At 42.1% G+C, this 21,690-nt stretch overlaps 2 protein-coding genes across 5 annotated transcripts in view; both read left to right on the top strand.

Moving 5' to 3' along the window:
- LOC121545317 (sterile alpha motif domain-containing protein 10-like) overlaps window positions 1–7,133 on the top strand; it is a 132,111-nt gene extending 124,978 nt beyond the window's left edge. For both annotated transcript variants that reach the window (XM_041855731.1, XM_041855730.1), the window contains exon 5: window positions 6,850–7,133. In XM_041855731.1, coding sequence (XP_041711665.1) covers window positions 6,850–6,872 — 23 coding nt within the window. In that variant the 3' untranslated portion in view covers window positions 6,873–7,133. The remainder of the gene's footprint in view (window positions 1–6,849) is intronic.
- Window positions 7,134–17,010: 9,877 nt separating this feature from the next.
- LOC121545318 (zinc finger protein 512B) overlaps window positions 17,011–21,690 on the top strand; it is a 35,961-nt gene continuing 31,281 nt past the window's right edge. The window contains exons 1-2 of one of the 3 annotated variants that reach the window (XM_041855732.1): window positions 17,011–17,464; window positions 17,960–18,172. The gene's annotated coding sequence lies outside the window, so the exon portion shown is untranslated. Of the gene's footprint in view, window positions 18,173–21,690 lie in introns of all 3 variants that reach the window. The other 2 variants (XM_041855733.1, XM_045209558.1) reach the window with 2 other exon arrangements.

The raw sequence follows: 21,690 nt of genomic DNA, 5'->3' as shown, positions 1-21,690 counted from the left end.
GCAGAGCACTCTTCAGAGGAGCAAGCTTTGCCCAAAATGGAGTATACTCCAAACACTCAGCGAAAAACTCAACTACGGAGTCTTCTACATTCACCTCTCGCTCACCTGCGGTAGCCGAGGGACGAAAAGAGGAAGTGATGCTACACGGCAGGTATTTACACGGGCTGGGGGGCACATGCATCACGCCCATGCCACAGAATTACTCTGAAATGTATATCTTGATATCCCATTGATTGATTAGCATAGTCCCTCAAGCAAAATAGAACTAGGCTACTTAATTGGGACGATGCCGAATAGCGACGCTTCTGAGGTGGTGTTCAAATGTAGGCTAAGTAGTTTTTGTTTCTCCTTAAAATGATCACGAGTATTGCATCGTAGGCTACATCTTTGAAAACAGAAGTAAAAAAATGTTTCGCCTAAAGTGGAGTTCGGTTTTCTCATTGAAAAGTGTTTATTGTTCTCTTGGCCTTCGTCAGAGCTTTTAAATGAAAAATTAAACCATATTTTTTATTTCTGAATGTGTCGGCACCGGGGTCTTGGGATGTGGCTGCGTTATTGTTGTCATGTTAATAAGGCCTCTTGATTTGAACATATGGATTGTTTTAGTTTTGTAGGCTAGGTTACCTATTCATTGTGGTCCTCTGTAGCTCAATTGGTAGAGCATGGCGCTTGTAACGCCAGGGTAGTGGGTTCGATCCCCGGGACCACCCATATGTAAAAATGTATGCACACATGACTGTAAGTCGCTTTGGATAAAAGCGTCTGCTAAATGGTATATTATTATTATTATATTATTATAATTATTTCATTTAAGGATCATGCCTTAGCAGTCATCCTGATCTCGTTCCCAATGATCAGTGCTTTAGTTTGAAACATTTTGGTGTGTGTACTAGGCTATTTAATTTATATATGTTACAGCACTTTGGTGTCACTAATAAATACAGGATTATCTGTTTATGTCTTCAGTCCTTTTTAAATAGGATATATGGGCTATACAGACGTGGTCAAAAGTTTTGAGAATGACACAAATACTAATTTTCACAAAGTCTGCTGCCTCAGTTTTGATGATGAATGTCATGAAGAGTGATCAGATGAATTGCAATTAATTGCAAAGTCCCTCTTTGCCATGAAAATGAACTTAATCCCAAAAAACATTTCCACTGCATTTCAGCCCTGCCACAAAAAGACCAGCTGCCATCATGTCAATGATTCTCTCGTTAACACAGGTGAGAGTGTTGACGAGGACAAGGCTGGAGATCACTCTGTCATGCTGATTGAGTTAGAATAACAGACTGGAAGCTTTAAAAGGAGGGTGGTGCTTGAAATCATTGTTCTTCCTCTGTTAACCATGGTTACCTGCAAGGAAACACGTGCCGTCATCATTGCTTTGCACAAAAAGGGCTTCACAGGCAAGGATATTGCTGCTAGTAAGATTGTACCTAAATCAACCATTTATCGGATCATCAAGAACTTCAAGGATAGAGGTTCAATAGTTGTGAAGAAGGCATCAGGGTGCCCAAGAAAGTCCAGCAAGCGCCAGGACCGTCTCCTCATGTTGATTCAGCTGCGGGATCGGGGCACCACCAGTGCAGAGCTTGCTCAGGAATGGCAGCAGGCAGGTGTGAGTGCATCTGCATGCACAGTGAGGCGAAGACTTTTGGAGGATGGCCTGGTGTCAAGTAGGGCAGCAAAGAAGCCACTTCTCTCCAGGAAAAACATCAGGGACAGACTGATATTCTGCAAAAGGTACAGGGATTGGACTGCTGAGGACTGGGGTAAAGTCATTTTCTCTGATGAATCCCCTTTCCGATTGTTTGGGGCATCCGGAAAAGACCTTGTCCGGAGAAGACAAGGTGAGCGCTACCATCAGTCCTGTGTCATGCCAACAGTAAAGCATCCTGAGACCATTCATGTGTGGGGTTGCTTCTCAACCAAGGGAGTGGGCTCACTCACAACTTTGCTTAAGAACACAGCCATGAATAAAGAATGGTACCAACACATCCTCCGAGAGCAACTTCTCCCAACCATCCAAGAACAGTTTGGTGACGACCAATGCCTTTTCCAGCATGATGGAGCACCTTGCCAGGCTAGGAAACACTATCACCACCGATAAATCTACAATAATCGAGAATTTCAACAAGCATTTTGCTACAGCTGGCCATGCTTTCCATCTGGCTACCACTAACCCGGCCACCAACTCTGCACCCTCTGCTGCAACTTGCCCATGCCCCCCCCCCACTTCTCCTTCACACAAATTCAGACAGCTGATGTTTTGAAAGCGCTGCAAAATCTGGACCCCTACAAATCAGCTGGGCTAGACAATCTGGACCCTTTTTTCCTAAAACTAGCCGCCGAAATTGTCGCAACCCCTATTACTAGTCTGTTCAACCTCTCTTTCATAACGTCTGAGATCCCCAGAGATTGGAAAGCTGCCGCGGTCATCCCCCTCTTCAAAGGGGGTGACACTCTAGATCCAAACTGCTACAGACCTATATCCATCCTGCCCTGCCTTTCGAAAGTATTCGAAAGCCAAGTTAATAAACAGATCATCGACCATTTCGAATACCACCGTACCTTCTCCGCTATGCAATCCGGTTTCCGAGCTGGTCACGGGTGCACTTCAGCCACGCTCAAGGTCCTAAACGATATTATAACCGCGATTGATAATAGACAGTACTGTGCAGCCGTCTTCATCGACCTGGCCAAGGCTTTCGACTCTGTCAACCACCGCATTCTTATTGGCAGACTAAATAGCCTTGGTTTCTCAAATGACTGCCTCGCCTGGTTCACCAACTACTTCTCAGATAGAGTTCAGTGTGTCAAATCGGAGGGCCTGTTGTCTGGACCTATGGCAGTCTCTATGGGGGTGCCACAGGGTTCAATTCTTGGGCCGACACTTTTCTCCGTGTATATCAATGATGTCGCTCTTGCTGCTGGTGACTCTCAGATCCACCTCTACGCAGACGACACCATTTTGTATACATCTGGCCCTTCATTGGACACTGTGTTAACAAACCTCCAAACGAGCTTCAATGCCATACAACAATCCTTCAGTAGCCTTCAACTGCTCTTAAACACTAGTAAAACTAAATGCATGCTTTTCAATCGAACGCTGCTAGCACCCGCCCACCCGACTAGAATCACCACTCTCGACGGGTCTGACCTAGAGTATGTGGACAACTACAAATATCTAGGTGTCTGGTTAGACTGTAAACTCAACTTCCAGACTCACATAAAGAATCTCCAATCCAAAGTTAAATCTAGAATCGGCTTCCTATTTCGCAACAAAGCCTCCTTCACTCATGCTGCCAAACATGCCCTCGTAAAACTGACTATCCTACCGATCCTTGACTTCGGCGATGTCATTTATAAAATAGCCTCCAACACTCTACTCAGCAAATTGGATGTAGTCTATCACAGTGCCATCCGTTTTGTCTCCAAAGCCCCATACACTACCCACCACTGTGACCTGTACGCTCTTGTTGGCTGGTCCTCACTACATGTTCGTCGTCAAACCCACTGGCTCCAGGCCATCTATAAATCACTGCTAGGCAAATCCCCGCCTTATCTTAGCTCATTGGTCACCATAGCAGCACCCACCCGTAGTCTGCGCTCCAGCAGGTATATCTCACTGGTCATCCCCAAAGCCAACACCTCCTTTGGCCGCCATTCCTTCCAGTTCTCTGCTGCCAATGACTGGAACGAATTGCAAAAATCTCTGAAGCTGGAGACTCTTATCTCCCTCAATAACTTTAAGCATCAGTTGTCAGAGCACCTTACCGATCACTGCACCTGTACACAGCCCATCTGAAATTAGCCCACCCAACTACCTCATCCCTATATTGTTATTTAATTTGCTCTTTTGCACCCCAGTATCTCTATTTGCACATAATCTCTTGCACATCTAGCATTCCAGTGTTAATACTATTGTAATTATTCTGCACTATAGCCTATTTATTGCCTTACCTCCATAACTTGCTACATTTGCACACACTGTATATATATTTTCTGTTGTATTTCTGACTTTATGTTTTTTTTTTACCCCATATGTAACTCTGTGTTGTTTTTGTTGCACTACTTTGCTTTGTCTTGGCCAGGTCGCAGTTGTAAATGAGAACCTGTTCTCAACTGGCTTACCTGGTTAAATAAAGGTGAAATAAAAAAATAAAAATAAAAATATATATATATATATAAAAAATAAAAATAAATAAAAAAAAATAAGGCAAAAGTGTTAACTAAGTGGCTCGGGGAACAAAACATCGACATTTTGGGTCCATGGCCAGGAAACTCCACAGACCTTTATCCCATTAAGAACTTGTGGACGATCTTCAAGAGGCGGGTGGACAAACAAAACCCCACAAATTCTGACAAACTCCAAGCATTGATTATGCAAGAATGGGCTGCCATCAGTCAGGATGTGGCCCAGAAGTTAATTGACAGCATGCCAGGGCGGATTGCAGAGGTCTTGAAAAAGAAGGGTCAACACTGCAAATATTGACTCTTTGCATAAACTAAATATAATTGTCAATAAAAGCCTTTGACACTTATGGAATGCTTGTAATTATACTTCAGTATACCATAGTAACATCTGACAAAAATATCTCATAACACTGAAGCAGCGAACTTTGTGAAGACCAATACTTTCTGTCATTCTCAAAACCTTTGACCACGACTGTATGTGCTATGGTATAGGTTGAATGTGATAATAATATAATAATAATAATATGCCATTTAGCAGACGCTAAATGGCTGATTGTCTGCCAATAACCAGCCTCAGTAGGCCTATAACTCCATTTATATTATATTCAGAGTTTAGAGAAATGGGATATTACCTATTATCAGGCTGGTTAATCAAATTTCAAATCAATCACATTTTATTTATAAAGCCCTTTTTACATCAGCAGATGTCACAAAGTGCTATACAGAAACCCAGCCTAAAACCCCAAACAGCAAGCAATGCAGATGTAGAAGCACGGTGGCTAGAAAAAACTCCCTAGAAAGGCAGAAACCTAGGAAGAAACCTAGAGAGGAACCAGGCTCTGAGGGGTGGCCAGTCCCCTTCTGGCTGTGCCGGGTGGAGATTATAACAGTACATGGCCATTAAGGCCAGATTTTTCTCCAAGATGTTCAAATGTTCATAGATGATGCATGTCTGTTGAATTTGGAAAATCCACCCGCATTCGGCCACGCCCCACCTACTCAGCCATTCAGGAACCACTACTGCGTTGCGGCCATGGCATACTGCATACTTTTCACTAAACGCTAAATAGTATGCAACGATGAGTACATAGTATGCAGTTTAAGTATGTAGTACGCTAGTATGGGTATTCGGACACGGCCACAGTCTCTCTGTCCCTTCCTTCTGTCAACGTGTCTTATTTCCTGTGAAGTGTGTGTGTGTGCGTGTGTGCGTAAGTGTATGAGCGGTGCTTGTGTGGAACAAGCCATCTGCTCCGTCTCAGAATCTCTGCGGTAATTAGCGGAAAAAATGGAATGACGTCACCCCCCCTCCCCGAAATGTTGTCAGCAACGCCTCAGTTGCCATGGGATGTCGCTGGGGTAACCTTGTCGCTAGGTTGGAACGTTCCTTTTGATTTTTCTGTTGTCCTGGTGGAGAGAGTTCTGTTCACAGTTCCATGCGCTGTCTGTCTGTCTGTCTGCCCGCTCAACTGATCTGAAATGTGAATACACTGGGGCAGAAAGCATGACAGGCTCAGAAATAAAAAAGAACATGACATTTTTACACAAATTTGCTCGGGAACCCCTTCGTCCTCCTCTCCACTCAGATTTACAGCTGAGAGATAGTCCCTCTTTACCTGAACAAATCTCAAGCCACCCCTCAATCCCATCTGCCTTTCTTTCTCATTCTCTCCCGCTCTCTTTGTCTCAGGGTCTGTTTCACTCCAACACCATGTTAGATCTGCCTGTGTGTTAGAGACAGGTGACTGTTTTTCTCTCTGTAATCAGGGGAGGGATAACTAAAATGCCAAATGTCTCCTTTTTTGTTTTTTATTCCTCCAATGCAAAAATATAGTTTTCCCAGCATCCTTTTTTGTCATTTGAGGCCGGTGCAAAAGTGTAGTCATCACAGAAACCAACCAGTCACATCTACGGTTCATAGACTGTCACAATCGTTATGGGAAGAAGCGGACCAAGGCGCAGCGTGAGAAGCGTACATCTTTATTACTTGTACACACGAACAAACCAAAACAACAAACGATACGTGAAGTCCTAGGTTAAATACACAAACCTTCCGGAACAAGATCCCACAAAACAAAAGTGCCAACAGGCTGCCTAAGTATGGTTCCCAATCAGAGACAACGAGAATCAGCTGCCTCTGATTGGGAACCACCCTGGCCAACATAGAAAACACGAACTAGAACACAACATAGAAAATAACTAAACATAGGAACTAACACCCTGGCTCAACATAAAGAGTCCCCAGACCAGGGCGTGACATAGACATCAATGAGTTTAATATGAGAATGGTTTTAGGCATAGAGAGAATGTGAACCAGAGGTTTCACTCTCAGACTGATATTTCAGAAGTAATTCTTAATGCAACTGGGTTGTTGACAGATAAAACAGGGTTTGAAGAGATGGCAGACAGAGGCAGGGGGTCTGGATGGCACAGTGTGTGAGTGTGTTGTTGGAGTTGGGCATTATGGTGTGAAAGACAGTGATGCCCATCCAACCCCCAACCCCACTGTTTTCCTTGTATTCATCTCTCTCTCTCTCTCTCTCTCTCTCTCTCTCTCTCTCTCTCTCTCTCTCTCTCTCTCTCTCTCTCTCTCTCTCTCTCTCTCTCTCTGTCTCTCTGTCTCTGTCTCTCCTCTCCCTATCTCTGCAGCCTCCTTTGGAAACATCTCTTAGCTCATCCCTCCCTCCATCCGTTTGGCAGCCCTCACTCTCCTCCACTGTTTCCTGTAGCCATGGAAGGACCTGCTCACTCCAGACATGTGACCGCAGAATAGGGCTGTGGGGGAGAGAGGATGGAAAGGAGGAGAGAAGAGGAGCCTGTAGACTACATGCCAAACACACTGAAGGAGGTTTCCCATTCAACAAGGCCAAACTGGTTGAGAGAGAGAGAGAGAGAGAGAGAGAGAGAGAGAGAGAGAGAGAGAGAGAGAGAGAGAGAGAGAGAGAGAGAGAGAGAGAGAGAGAGAGAGAGAGAGAGAGAGAGAGAGAGAGAGAGAGAGAGAGAGAGAGAGAAAATATATACAAGGACACACACTGTAACATAGATATAAGATGTTTGAAATGAAGTTGACAATGTAGACAAATTAGATCTTAACTACAACTGATTCCTCCCTTTTTGTTTTTTTCTTTCATTTTGGGTGCAGAGAGGAGTATTTTTACTGATCAATTACTGTAGTACATTACGGTGGGTGCATTACTCCAAGGTTGGTGGAAAGGAAATGCAGCAAACTACTGAATGTCAATGTCTCTGTATCATACTTACATCACAACCCAACTGTTCACAATGTATATTTCCCTCTCAGGACTTTCATTTTGGAATATGTATTTATAGTTTTGATAGATCGAATTCATATAGTATAAAGTATATTTACCCTTGCCTTCATGAGCACCCTCTCCCGAAGCACATTCTCTTCCTTTCATCTCTTTTATAAAGCCTTGTCTTCACAATGTACAGAATGTCACCCCCCTAGATCATGTCTTTGTACTGTAAATGAACCATGATTATGACAAACATATACAATACCAGTCAAAAGTTTGGACACACCTACTCATTCAAGGGTTTTTCTTTATTTTTTACTATTTTTACATTGTAGAATAATAGTGAAGACATCAAAACTATGAAATAACACATGGAATCATGTAGTAAACGAAAAAGTGTTAAACAAATCAAAATATATTTTATATTTGAGATTCTTCAAATAGCCACCCTTTGCCTTGATGACAGCTTTGCACACTCTTGGCATTCTCTCAACCAGCTTCACCTGGAATGCTTTTCCAATAGTCTTGAAGTAGTTCCCACATATGCTGAGCACTTGTTGGCTGCTTTTCCTTCACTCTGCGGTCCGACTCATCCCAAACCATCTCAATTGGGTTGAGGTCAAGGGATTGTGGAGGCCAGGTCATCTGATGCAGCACTCCATCACTCTCCTTCTTGGTAAAACAGCCCTTACACAGCCTGGATATGTGTTGGGTCATTGTCCTGTTGAAAAACAAATGATAGTCCCACTAAGCCCAAACCAGATGGGATGGCGTATCGCTGTAGAATGCTGTGGTAGCCATGCTGGTTAAGCGTGCCTTTAAATAAATTGTGTGAATTCTAAATAAATCACAGACAGAATCACCAGCAAAGCACCCCACACCATAACACCTCCTCCTCCATGCTTTACGGTGGGAAATAGACATGCAGAGATTATCTGCTCACCCACACCGTGTCTCTCAAAGACTCGGCGGTTGGAACCAGAAATCTCAAATTTGGACTCCAGACAAAAGGACACATTTCCACCGGTCTAATGTCTATTGCTCCTGTTTCTTGGCCCAAGCAAGTCTCTTCTTCTTATTGGTGTACTTTAGTAGTGGTTTCTTTGCAGCAATTTGACCATGAAGGCCTGATTCATACAGTCCCCTCTGAACAGTTGATGTTGAGATGTCTGTTACTTGAACTCTGTGAAGCATTTATTTGGGCTGCAATTTCTGAGGCTGGTAACTCTAATGAACTTATCCTCTGAAGCAGAGGTTTCTCTGCGTCTTCCATTCCTGTGGTGGTCCTCATGAGAGACAGTTTCGTCATAGCGCTTGATGGCTTTTGCGACTGCACTTGAACAAGCTTTCAAAGTTCTTAAAATTTTCGGGATTGACTGACCTTCATGTTTTCTCTTTGCTTATTTGAGCTGTTCTTGCCATAATATGGACTTGGTCTTTTACCAAATAGGGCTATCTTCTGTAAACCCCCCTACTTTGTCACAACACAACTGATGGGCTCATACATTAAGAAGGAAAGCAATTCCACAAATTAACTTTTAAGAAGGCACACCTGTTAATTGAAATGCATTCCAGGTGTCTACCTCATGAAACTGGCTGAGAAAATGCCAAGAGTGTGCAAAGCTGTCATCAAGGCAAAGGGTGGTTATTTGAAGAATATCAAATATAAAATATATTTTGAATTGTTTAACACTTTTTTGGTTACTACATGATTCCATACAGTGGGGAAAAAAGTATTTAGTCAGCCACCAATTGTGCAAGTTCTCCCACTTAAAAAGATGAGAGAGGCCTGTAATTTCCATCATAGGTACACGTCAACTATGACAGACAAAATGAGAAAGGAAAATCACATTGTAGGATTTTTTATGAATTTATTTGCAAATGATGGTGGAAAATAAGTATTTGGTCAATAACAAAAGTTTCTCAATACTTTGTTATATACCCTTTGTTGGCAATGACACAGGTCAAACGTTTTCTGTAAGTCTTCACAAGGTTTTCACACACTGTTGCTGGTATTTTGGCCCATTCCTCCATGCAGATCTCCTCTAGAGCAGTGATTTTTTGAGGCTGTCGCTGGGCAACACGGACTTTCAACTCCCTCCAAAGATTTTCTATGGGGTTGAGATCTGGAGACTGGCTAGGCCACTCCAGGACCTTGAAATGCTTCTTACAAAGCCACTCCTTCGTTGCCCAGGCGGTGTGTTTGGGATCATTGTCATGCTGAAAGACCCAGCCACGTTTCATCTTCAATGCCCTTGCTGATGGAAGGAGGTTTTCACTCAAAATCTCACGATACATGGCCCCATTCATTCTTTCCTTTACACGGATCAGTCGTCCTGGTCCCTTTGCAGAAAAACAGCCCCAAAGCATGATGTTTCCACCCCCCCATGCTTCACAGTAGGTATGGTGTTCTTTGGATGCAACTCAGCATTCTTTGTCCTCCAAACACGACGAGTTGAGTTTTTTTCCAAAAAGTTCTATTTTGGTTTCATCTGACCATATGACATTCTCCCAATCCTCTTCTGGATCATCCAAATGCACTCTAGCAAACTTCAGACGGGCCTGGACATGTACTGGCTTAAGCAGGGGGACACGTCTGGCACTGCAGGATTTGAGTCCCTGGCGGCGTAGTGTGTTACTGATGGTAGGCTTTGTTACTTTGGTCCCAGCTCTCTGCAGGTCATTCACTAGGTCCCCCCGTGTGGTTCTGGGATTTTTGCTCACCGTTCTTGTGATCATTTTGACCCCACGGGGTGAGATCTTGCGTGGAGCCCCAGATCGAGGGAGATTATCAGTGGCCTTGTATGTCTTCCATTTCCTAATAATTGCTCCCACAGTTGATTTCTTCAAACCAAGCTGCTTACCTATTGCAGATTCAGTCTTCCCAGCCTGGTGCAGGTCTACAATTTTGTTTCTGGTGTCCTTTGACAGCTCTTTGGTCTTGGCCATAGTGTAGTTTGGAGTGTGACTGTTTGAGGTTGTGGACAGGTGTCTTTTATACTGATAACAAGTTCAAGCAGGTGCCATTAATACAGGTAACGAGTGGAGGACAGAGGAGCCTCTTAAAGAAGAAGTTACAGGTCTGTGAGAGCCAGAAATCTTGCTTGTTTGTAGGTGACCAAATACTTATTTTCCACCATAATTTGCAAATAAATTCATAAAAAATCCTACAATGTGATTTTCTGGAAAAACATTTCTCAATTTGTCTGTCATAGTTGATGTGTACCTATGATGAAAATTACAGGCCTCTCTCATATTTTTAAGTGGGAGAACTTGCACAATTGGTGGCTGACTAAATACTTTTTTTCCCCACTGTATGTGTTATTTCATAGTTTTGATGTCTTCACCATTATTCTACAATGTAGAAAATAGTAAAAATAAAGACAAACCCTGGAATGAGTAGGTGTGTCCAAACTTTTGACTGGTACTGTATATTATTTGAACGTTCTAAAGTAATATAAGCTGTAGAACTGAATATAATGTAGACCTTTACCTTTAGCATTTTATTAACAGAGGGAATTGAGAGGACATGCTATGACAGAGATTTGCTGTGAATGTTTGTGCCCTAGCTGTATTTGATAAAGCAATAATCAAAGATGTAGCTGGCCCAAAGGAATGGTTCTATTCTACCAGTATGAGTCAAATGCCTACATCTCCCATGATGCAGTAGAAGTATACTGTAGTTACAACGCCATTGTGTAAAAATAATATTGATCCTAAATCAATAATATTATGTGTATTTCCCATAACACCAGAAGTGCACAACTCCAGTTCTCAAGGGCTCCTATCCTGCTGGTCTCTCTCTCTCTCTCTCTCTCTCTCTCTCTCTCTCTCTCTCTCTCTCTCTCTCTCTCTCTCTCTCTCTCTCTCTCTCTCATTGATCAGTTCGTGTAACTGATTGACTATAGATTCCACAAACCTGGTAGCCCAAGTTATCAACTTGTCATTGAAAGAGAGCATATGGTGTATACTGTTAGCCCTGGAGGACTGAAGCTATGCACCTACACCGTACACCATGTCTCTCATTGATAGCTATAAATATTAGAGAGATTATTGAGAGGAACCAGACCAGCTGCCTGCTTTTACTGTCACACTGTGAATCCAGACACAAAGACAACCTACCGTTATTGTGCTTCATAAACTTACCAGAAATCAAATACCAGCATGACTGTTAATAAGGATCCTTTGAAGAAAGCAACATAGGCCGATGTACAGGTAACTACCAAAATAAAGGAAACACTTGAGTAAATGAGAGATACAAAGTATATTGAAAGCAGATGCTTCCACAAAGGTGTGGTTCCTGAGTTAATTAAGCAATTAACATCACATCATGCTTAGGTGTCATGTGTTGTGTGGACGTGTTTAACTATACTTGTGGGGACCAACTAGGGAACATTTTGTTGGTCCCCACAAGGTCAAATGCTATTTCAAGGGCGTTTAGGGTTAAGGTTAGAATTAGTGTTAGGGTTAGAATTAGTTTTAGGGTTAGGGTTAGGAGCTAGGGTTAGATTTAGGGTTAGGGTTAAGGTTAGGTTTTCGGGTTAAGGTTAGGGTTAAGGTTAGGGTAAGGGTACGGGTTAGGGTTAGGGGTTAGGGGTTAGGGAAAATAGGATTTTGAATGGGACTGAATTTTGTGTCCCCACAAGGTTAGTTGTACAAGACTGTGTGTGCATGTGTGCGTGTGTGTGTGTCAGTCACCAGATCTCAACCCAATTGAACACTTATGGGAGATTCTGGAGCGGCGCCTGAGACAGCGTTTTCCACCATCAACAAAACACCCAATGATGGAATTTCTCGTGGAAGAATGGTGTTGCATCCCTCTAATAGAGTTCCAGACAATCTATGCCAAGATGCATTGAAGCTGAAGGCTCGTGGTGGCCCAACCATGCAACTTCATCTCATAGTTTCACTTCGGGATTTGACGTAATTGGATGAATGTCGATTTTTTTTACCCATTAATTCCCAATGCTCTATTAAGACACTTTATATTTGTGTTTCCTTTACTTTGGCAGTTACATGTATGTGTTTTTGTTTTACTCAGAAAATGAAGGTTCACTTTTCAGAATTGATGGTGAAGGGGAGCAGGTCTTCTATGGTTGAGCATAGAACTATTCTGGGAAACAGGCTACCCACTGGTCACACACTGGTTGAATCAACGTTGTTTCCATTTAAATTAAATTATGTTGAACCAATGTGGAATAGATGTTGAATTGATGTCTGTGCCCAGTGGGTAGTCTCTTCATACCAGCTCCCATCCTTTCCTCCCTTCCTCCCTTCCTGTCCTCCCTTTATCCATCCCTCCCTCTATCCCTCCCTTCAGTTGACAAGGACTGTCTGAATGATGAAACAATTTGACTGTTAAATGGAAAATACACTGTTATACATTTGTAGATGTGTACAGACACTTCTATTATTTGTTTGTTTACTTTTTCAGATCATGGATGGGTTGTTTGTTTTCGATATGTTAAGGAAAAGGGTTTTAAAGATACAATTATTGACTTGCTGTACAGATGTTAAGAAGAGATATGGAATATGAAGAATCTTGTCTTTTTAAAATAAACTAATGCATATTCATGAAATATCTGTTGCTTATCATAATATAACGGTCACGCAATTTCAGTTATACATACCTTCACATATACACACCTTCTCTCAACCAGTGGTGCTGTGGACCCAACAGCACATCTGCAAGTGACTGAAGAAACACTGCCCACACAACTACCTGACTTACATAGAAGCCTTCTCCCACCACGCTATCACAGGTACTGTAACACACGCACACTTTCTCTCTGTTCTTGGTGCAGCTGTGGCTGGCTGTGTTAGGGATTGGGGCAGGGGAGCTGGCCTGTTGTTTAATTAATACTCTCCCCCACAGTGATCTGTGTGTCTCTATGCTCAGTTCTAATCTCTCCCTGGTCCTTGTTCTCCATCAAACACACACACACACACATTCCTCTCTCTTCTCCCCAGGCCCGACCTCGGTTGAGTGCAGTCCTGCTTTTGTTGAAGCAGAGCGAAACAGATTCACTTCAGCAGTCCTCTTCCCTAAACCGCAACAGCTCTCTCAGATAAACTGCTCTGGCTTGACCGCAGGGCTCTGCCTCCTAACCTCTCTACCCTACCTTCTACACTTTCTCTCTTTTAACTCTCTATCTCTTTTAACTCTCTCTCACTCTTGCACTGCCTGTCTGTTTCTCTCCCTGCCCTCATGAGGGATGCATAATGGTTAGAGGTGTTGTGTCTAGAGAAGAGAGAGACAGAAAAGAAGGAAGGGAGAGATGTTTACACAGTGGTGGAAAAAGTCCCCAATTGTCATACTTGAGTAAAAGTAAAGATACCTTAATAAAAAATGACTCAAGTAAAAGTGAAAGTCACCCAGTAAAATACTACTTCTAAAAGTATTTGGTTTTAAATATACTTAAGTATCAAAAGTAAATGTAATTGCCAAAATATACTTCAGTCTCAAAAGTAAAAGTCTAAATAATTTCACATTTGTGTTTAGGGAGTCCGCCAGATCAGAGGTAGTAGGGATGACCAGGGATGTTCTCTTGATAAGTGTGTGACTTGGACCATTTTCCTGTCTTGCTAAGCATTCGAAATGTAACGAGTACTTTTGGGTGTCAAGGAAAATGTATGGAGTAAAAAGTACATTATTTTCTTTAGGAATGTTATGGAGTAAAAGTAAAAGCAGTCAAACATATAAATAGTAAAGTAAAGGACAGATACCCCAAAAAACTACTTAAGCAGTACTTTAAAGTATTTTTACTTAAGTACTTTACACCGCTGTGTTTACACAGAAAGGAGAAGGAGAGAGATGGCGAGTGGTAGAGAGAAAATTGATAGAATAACGGAGAGATATACAAAAGGGTTGGAATAGATGGAGATGAAAAGAGAGAAAAAAAGGATGGAGAGAAAAATAAAAATGAGAAACAGAGGAAGTGAGGGAGGGAGAGAGGGAAAATCAGAGAGGGAGGGGGGATGTCACACCTGTCCAAACGAAGCGTGTCTGGAACCTTGCACCTGCGTCCTCACCTGTCACTCAGTGGCTGAGTCATGTTAGCGAATACTAAGCAGTTTCTCCTGTCACCATCCTGCCTCGCAGGTTGTCTGGCTTACTGCTGGGAGACAATTACTGGGGGATACCAAGCATCTCCCTGCCTAATTACATGTAAATCATTATTGTATGGATGGTTCTATGATAAACAGGTCCTGTCAGCTATGTGACGGTCTCATTATGGGTAGAGAGGTAGAGGTGATAGAGTGTATAGCTGTGGAGCAGGTAGTTAGGGAGAGAGGACTCGGAGTGTTTATAACCTGAGTTTATGTGTTCATTTCTCTCCCTATCTCTCTTTCTTATTCCATCCTTTCTTATTTGTCTCTCTCTCTCTCCTCAGTTATAAATGAGCTTAGTGATGCCCAAGGAGGTTTAGAGGTCTGTGATTCTTAAACAGCTCAGGACCACCTGTCTCAACAAATGGCTTCTAAATCATGGTTGCTGTTCTCTAATCCCACAACACATTCTCACTTGTCTTTCTCCCTATGCCACACAGAAGGACAGCTTATCCATTTGAAACCTCATCGATTGATGAAACATACAGCATAGAACACAGTTTCCCTCTTGTTGCCAATGGTAGTACAGGTTGGCCACCTGACAGCTTTTATGAGCCATTAACCAGGCTTGTGCCTGCTCAGCAGAGACAGAGAGGAGTAAATCACTGTAAAGGATTCATGGTCTGTCAACCAGGATCCTGCAATAAGCATTCAATAGACTGCATTAAAACACAGAGCAGGGGAACAGCAGGAAGTAGCTCCATACACTGGGATAGTACAGTTGCTCCGAGGAATGTATTGACTGCCATCACATATAGAATGTCAACCTGTGGTCTAATATTTTTTAAGAAAGGAGGAGGATTGATCGGCAGGGTCAACCCTTCCCATTTATTTGAGATTGAGTCCTGTGGATTTCTCCTAATGTGTCTGTGAGATATTCTCATCTGGGGTCATTTTTTGCCACTTCAACCCACAAAGATTAGTTGTTGTTTTTTTGTCTTCTCTGCTATATTCTAATGGAAAACACCACCGATGTGTTTATCTCAAACTGCAAACCGAAATCCTACCCCACCACAAAAAAAAAAAGTATTTGGTAACTAGGTACCAGGGTACTTACAGTGATTGGCGACTAGGCCTAGTCAGTGGACAGCTGTCAACAACAATACATGTTCTCCAGTGGTCATATGACAATATGGCCTGACTATATTTCAGTCTCACAGCACCCAGTAGTGAGGCAACACTTCCCTCTACTGGATATCTAATGTATGAACATTTCATGTGAGTGGTAGATAAAAAATAAATAATCTTGGAGCAAATTAGAAAATCTGGTAGAAATTGAATGTAGCTGCCACTGTAAAGCTCTAATGCAACTGAAATGGATGAATGACATGTGAAAGGACGGCAGGTTTTGCTCATGTTATCTTTCACTTTACAAACCATTTGTAATCAGTTGAGAGGAAGGCTGCATTCTTCACACAGACAGACAAATTCTGATATTTTTTTCCACTAATTGATCTTTTGACCAATTACATCAGATCTTTACACATCTGCTATTTTTCAGAGCTGATCTGATTGGTCAAAAGACCAATTAGTGAAAAAAAAATATCAGAATTGTGCTGCCTGTGTAAACGCAGCTGAAGAGAAACAGAGAAGGAAAATTACTTTATTTTGTTAAATTTTTTCAGTGAAGGAAAGGTGCTTGGAAACATTAAAACTGTGTCCTTAACCATTCCCTCCTTGACGTAGGCCTAACATAACTGATCTAATGTAATTGGACAAGGGAAAGCAAGGGCTCCGCCATATAGCTTTCACTGTCCATTCATGTCTCATCAGTAACTACTTCAAAGAGTGGTCGAAAGGAAGGATACATTTTATATCCTGTACCCTGCTTGGGCTCTGACTTTGCCAGGCCCTAAAATGAGTATACCCTGCCCTCTTCTGGGGGTTTAGGGGAACAGCCAGTGTACATGGATTACGTCATTGTTTCTGATGATTTCCACTTACAATAAATATTAGGTCACGCTGACTGGCACCAATCACATCTGAGAGTCTCTCCTCTGGTTGTGTGAGCCCACTGTAAGTGGCTATGATTCAGTGGCTGCATGAGTGAGGGCCACATGTTATACATATCATATCAGAGTATAATGGGGAACATTTAGCTGCTCTTGCAGAAGCTTGCTGACTTCATCAGAAATGCAATAATAATAATAATAATAATAATAATAATAATAATAATTTATTAGTGGGCACAATAAGAGAAACTTTCAAACCAAAGTTACCTTGGTTTTCGACACTGCATTTGCCTTCACTGTGTTGGAATAAAATGACAGATCAGCAATGCCCAACCATAACAGTCTACATCATCTGGCAGCCTATTTCACATATTATATTAAATCGATTGATCAGCTTCTGATAGAGCAGAATAGGTAGCCTATAGCCGATTCTACTCTTCCCCAGCGTCACTATGCAAGTTTCGATTGCTGTAGCCTACCAGTGGTTTATTTTTGGGATTGCGATGGACTGGCATGATGCCGACGAAACAGCACAACGACAATTCACAATCTAAGGCTGTCCGCTGTTCACACCCTGAATATTAACGATAAAGGTCGAATATTTAGTAATTTAACATTACCAGATTAAAACGCTTAGTGGGGCTGGTTTTAAGAATTTATCCTAACCCTTTTTCGTCATGACCGAACGGCGTTACGTCGGATGAGCCGCATCAAACGGTCAGTTTGGTATCGATACAAAATCGGGTTTATTAGGCAGAAACCCCGAATATTATTTGCTAGATAAAAATAATAATAACGCGAGAGTTTGCAAGTTGCCAGAAGACTGTAGTTGCAACTGTCAAAGGAAGAGTGGATACGCGCATGACTCAACACACATTACTGTAGCCTATTACTGTACACGGCCGCGAAGATAATATCCGTATAAAACCCCGAAATAATCCCGAGGTAAGGAACCGCAGACGGCACCGAAAGCGACCGAGGTCGAATCTTTTAATTCCTTTTTTCCTCTGGTTCGTTTTCTTTTACTCTAACCAACTCTCTTGCAGCTGTCGAAAATTACTGCACTAAACATATTTTTGTGACTCCCTTTAGCTCCAGCCATTGCAAGGATTTTTTTTTACTCCTCCTTCATATTAAAGTCGCCATTTTGCTTCACTGCCTATATAAAACCTTCTTGTATTTTAATGTTTTCTTCAAGGAGTCGGAGATGTCTCTATCTTTCCTGCGTGCCTCCTGATATTCATATTTCTTGAGTTTTACAACGAGACGATTGACATTGAAGAAGTGCCTCGTGGTTGCCATATTAATGCACGAAATGGGGAAAAGTGGAGGCTGGAAATAAGGTGAACGTCTTTAGGATTTTAATTGGCATTTCCTTTTTCCTCCTCTTCCTCATCTTCTTCATCTCCCCCTCCTCCTCATTTTTCCTCGGATTCACAGCGGGGGCTAGGCGCGTTGCTAACGACCGTGACGACTGTCAGTCCGTCTCCATCGAAGCACCCGACCAGACCCGCTTACGACAGCAGGTGTGATGGCCATGTAACACCGGGAAAGGCGCATATACCGCGCGAGGTGTAGCCCCACCGCCTGACCCCCACGTGGGTGACCCGGGCCACCCCGGCCGCTAGTGTTGGGTGACTCCCGACATTGCAGGTAGGTGTGGCCTTCTAGAAGCCCATGTCCCTATTATTAATCAACAGCACTGTAAACATTGTAGCCAGTAACGTTCGAATGCACCAATGTAGCAGTCGAAACAGTCCACAAACAATGTTTCTACAATGTAACCATCTTCAAGTAGAGTGAGACAGAAGCAAGTCAAACTGCCGTTGCAGCCTATATGACCTAGGAGGTGAAGAGGGCAGATTGTCTGTGCAGCCTTCAAACATCTAAGTGTTTTTGTGTGTAAGAGTTCAATTCCCCAAATACCTCCACTTGTTCACTTTGCAGCTGTTTCTGGGGTTCTGCTTTGGTTTCAGGCAGCTGTATGATGTACTGGTTTATAACTGTCATGACTAGGATAGTAGGCTATCATATGTATGCAATACTGCTAAAGTAGCGGTATACTAGCCTATAGCTGTAACTTACATTTACATTTACATTTTAGTCATTTAGCAGACGCTCTTATCCAGAGCGACTTACATCAGCAATTAGGGTTAAGCGCCTTGCTTAAGGGCACATCGACAGATTTTTCACCTAGTCGGCTCGGGGATTAGAACCAGCGACCTTTCGGTTACTGGCACAACGCTCTTACCCACTAAGCTACCTGCCTGACAGTAACTGTCAGTAACAGTGTTGTAGTATGACAGTAATAAAGTGGTATTACTTAATAACTCAGAACCTGTGTGTGTGTGTGTGTGTGTGTGTGTGTGTGTGTGTGTGTGTGTGTGTGTGTGTGTGTGTGTGTGTGTGTGTGTGTGTATGTGGCTTATCTCCCTGGCAGTCCTAACAGTGCCTTGACTGTGTGTGGCAGTTGTGCATTCACTGCTCTGGGTGTACAGTAAGCTACTGTGAATATAGAATAGAATAGAATTTAGTTGAATTAAAAACTGTATTGCAAATCAGAAATCAACCATGGTACATCAATCAGCAAATCAATAAAAATTAATTTGATTTAGTGTCATCAATGTTATAGATGTGACAATGAGTGCAAGTCACAATAGGGACAAACTAGACAGTGTACATATATCAGTAGAGGACGGCTCATAATAATGGCTGGAATGGAGTCAATGAAATTGTATCAAACACATGGAAACCACATCTTTTGTACACCATTCCATTGACTCCATTCCAGCCATTATTATGAGCCGTCCTCCACCGACATATGTATATCTGTATGTATATCTTAGGACCGTGAACGTGCATAATGTCTGTCTGACTGTCTGGCTCTCTGGCCTATGGTATGAATCTCATATCAAACCTTGCTTTTCTAGTAATATGGATCTACGCATATCCTTACAGATGAAGAAGTAAAATATGTGAAAATAGAAATATACCTCCCTTGCCTTGTAATACACATGGTCCAGGGTGTGAGTGCGTGCGTCCACGGACGCATGTGTGTGTGCGTCCTTGCACGAGTGTTTGCGTGCGTGTCCAACTCTCACAGTCTCACATCAGAATTAGACGTTCATCCATGTTTCTCAAACGTCAAACTTCAAAGTGTTTAAGGTTAAGTTTAGGCATTAACTCCAAAATCCAAAATCATAAGGTTAGGGATAGGATAAAAAAAAATAAAAAAAATAAAAACGTTATATCGCTGGATTCAAACTTAAAACCTTTGGAATCAGAGGCAGATGCTTATACCCACCCGCCATCCCCGTCCACTGTTGCCCCTAGTGGCTAGTTTTCATGTCATCTCCTGACGTCCTCAGACATAGATGGACGTCGAATACTGACTTGTATCATGGGTGACCTGGCAGGCATGTCTGTGTCTATGTGTAATATAATTATACACACCAGTTTCACAAGTAGATGTTTTTGTGATGATCCATTTTTCAAATGTAAATTCAACACATCTCTCCGAAACCACCCACACCACCATACAAGGTGAAATTAAAAGTGTATAACCCGAGCCACCCAAATGAGTGACCCTCTGTGTACTGTAGTAATTCATTAGGGGAATGACATGAATGTACATATACTATGCTAAGAGAAAACATGATGGTAGGTCTAACTGTAATCAATCCTACTTAGCATAATTAGCCAGTAGCCACTGTCAGCCATCAGCCATTAGCCAGTGTGCTGTGGAGTGATGATGTTCAGAATCAACATGACATGCATAGAGCACAGTTACATGCACACAATACTACGATTATTGTGAATAGTCAGATTAATATAATAGTTTGTTTAAAATGTTTACATACTTTGAAAGAACGATTTCCATAATAATCCTGTTTCCTTGGACACATCTGAAATCAGGCTACCTGATGGGACTTTTGATAAATGCAGAAAATCACCAATCAAAATAAACGTTCTACCACAGTGATAATGTTATTTTTGCGAAACCTTTTTGATTTTAAGTTCGGACATATAATGTTTGTATGTGAAAACTCTTTCTAAGATGCATACTTTCAGTTTTTTGAACTCACTTCACTCGCACATAAGAGGGAGGCTTGCGCTACCGGTGCTGGCACATGCGCAGATCAATTTCACAGATGTAACGCCGCTTAAGCTGTTTACATGTCCTAATAATTCGAAAGATTGCTCAGAAAACCAGTTTTTTTTTTTTTACCTTATGCCAATTAAGATCCCGAGTGGCGCAGCGGTCTAAGGAACTGCATCTCAGTGCTTGAGGCGTCACTACAGACCCCCTGGTTTGATTCCAGGCTGTATCACAACCGGCCGTGATTTGGAGTCCCATAGGGCGGCGCACAATTGGCGTTGTCCGGGTTTGGCCGGTGTAGGCCGTCATTGTAAATAAGAATTTGTTCTTAACTGACTTGCCTGGTAAAATAAAATAAAAAGATAAGCAGAGTACTCGGCCTACTGCCATAATCAGTTTAATATCGAACTATTAGTGTGCATGTAAACTTACTCATACACTGACTGTACATGGACCAGGCATGAAGCTGTGCTCCAGCCCACCAACTTTAAAGGTCCAATTCAGCTGTTTTTATCTCAATATCAAATCTTTTCTGGGTAACAATGAAGTACCTTACTGTGACTGCTTTAAATTAAAATGGTCAAAAAGAAACAAATAGTTTCAAGAATTTTGCTAGGACTGTCTGGGAGTGGTCTGAGTGGGGAGGGGGAAACAGAAAATGTGCTGTTATTGGCAGAGAGGTTTGGAACTCTCTTTCTTATTGGTCTATTAACTAATGTACCGCATGGTGATGTCACCATGGAAGGCCAAAACTCCATCCCACAGCTCAAACAGCTCTTACACTAAAAGGTCATTATCATCATTTTCACAATTTCACAGAATTAATCCAACCTTGTGTGTAAATATATACCGTAAAACTTCAATTAAATGCCAAGTCTCAAATAGCCACCTGTCCCTTTTAATAGCCGGGTAACGGCACACATTTCAGCAAATAAACGCTCGGTCTAAATAAATAGTTTACGAGGTTACCATGAATTACCATGAATTGTTTACGAGGTTTAATGTTTGATTTGTAACATGAAATAATTCAGTAATGACTCGAAAAAATTATGGCAATCATTCGTTTTTATCT

The sequence above is a fragment of the Coregonus clupeaformis genome, chromosome 30 (genome assembly GCF_020615455.1).
Source record: "Coregonus clupeaformis isolate EN_2021a chromosome 30, ASM2061545v1, whole genome shotgun sequence".
NCBI lineage: Eukaryota > Metazoa > Chordata > Actinopteri > Salmoniformes > Salmonidae > Coregonus > Coregonus clupeaformis.
This window is presented reverse-complemented; position numbering and strand designations above follow the sequence as displayed.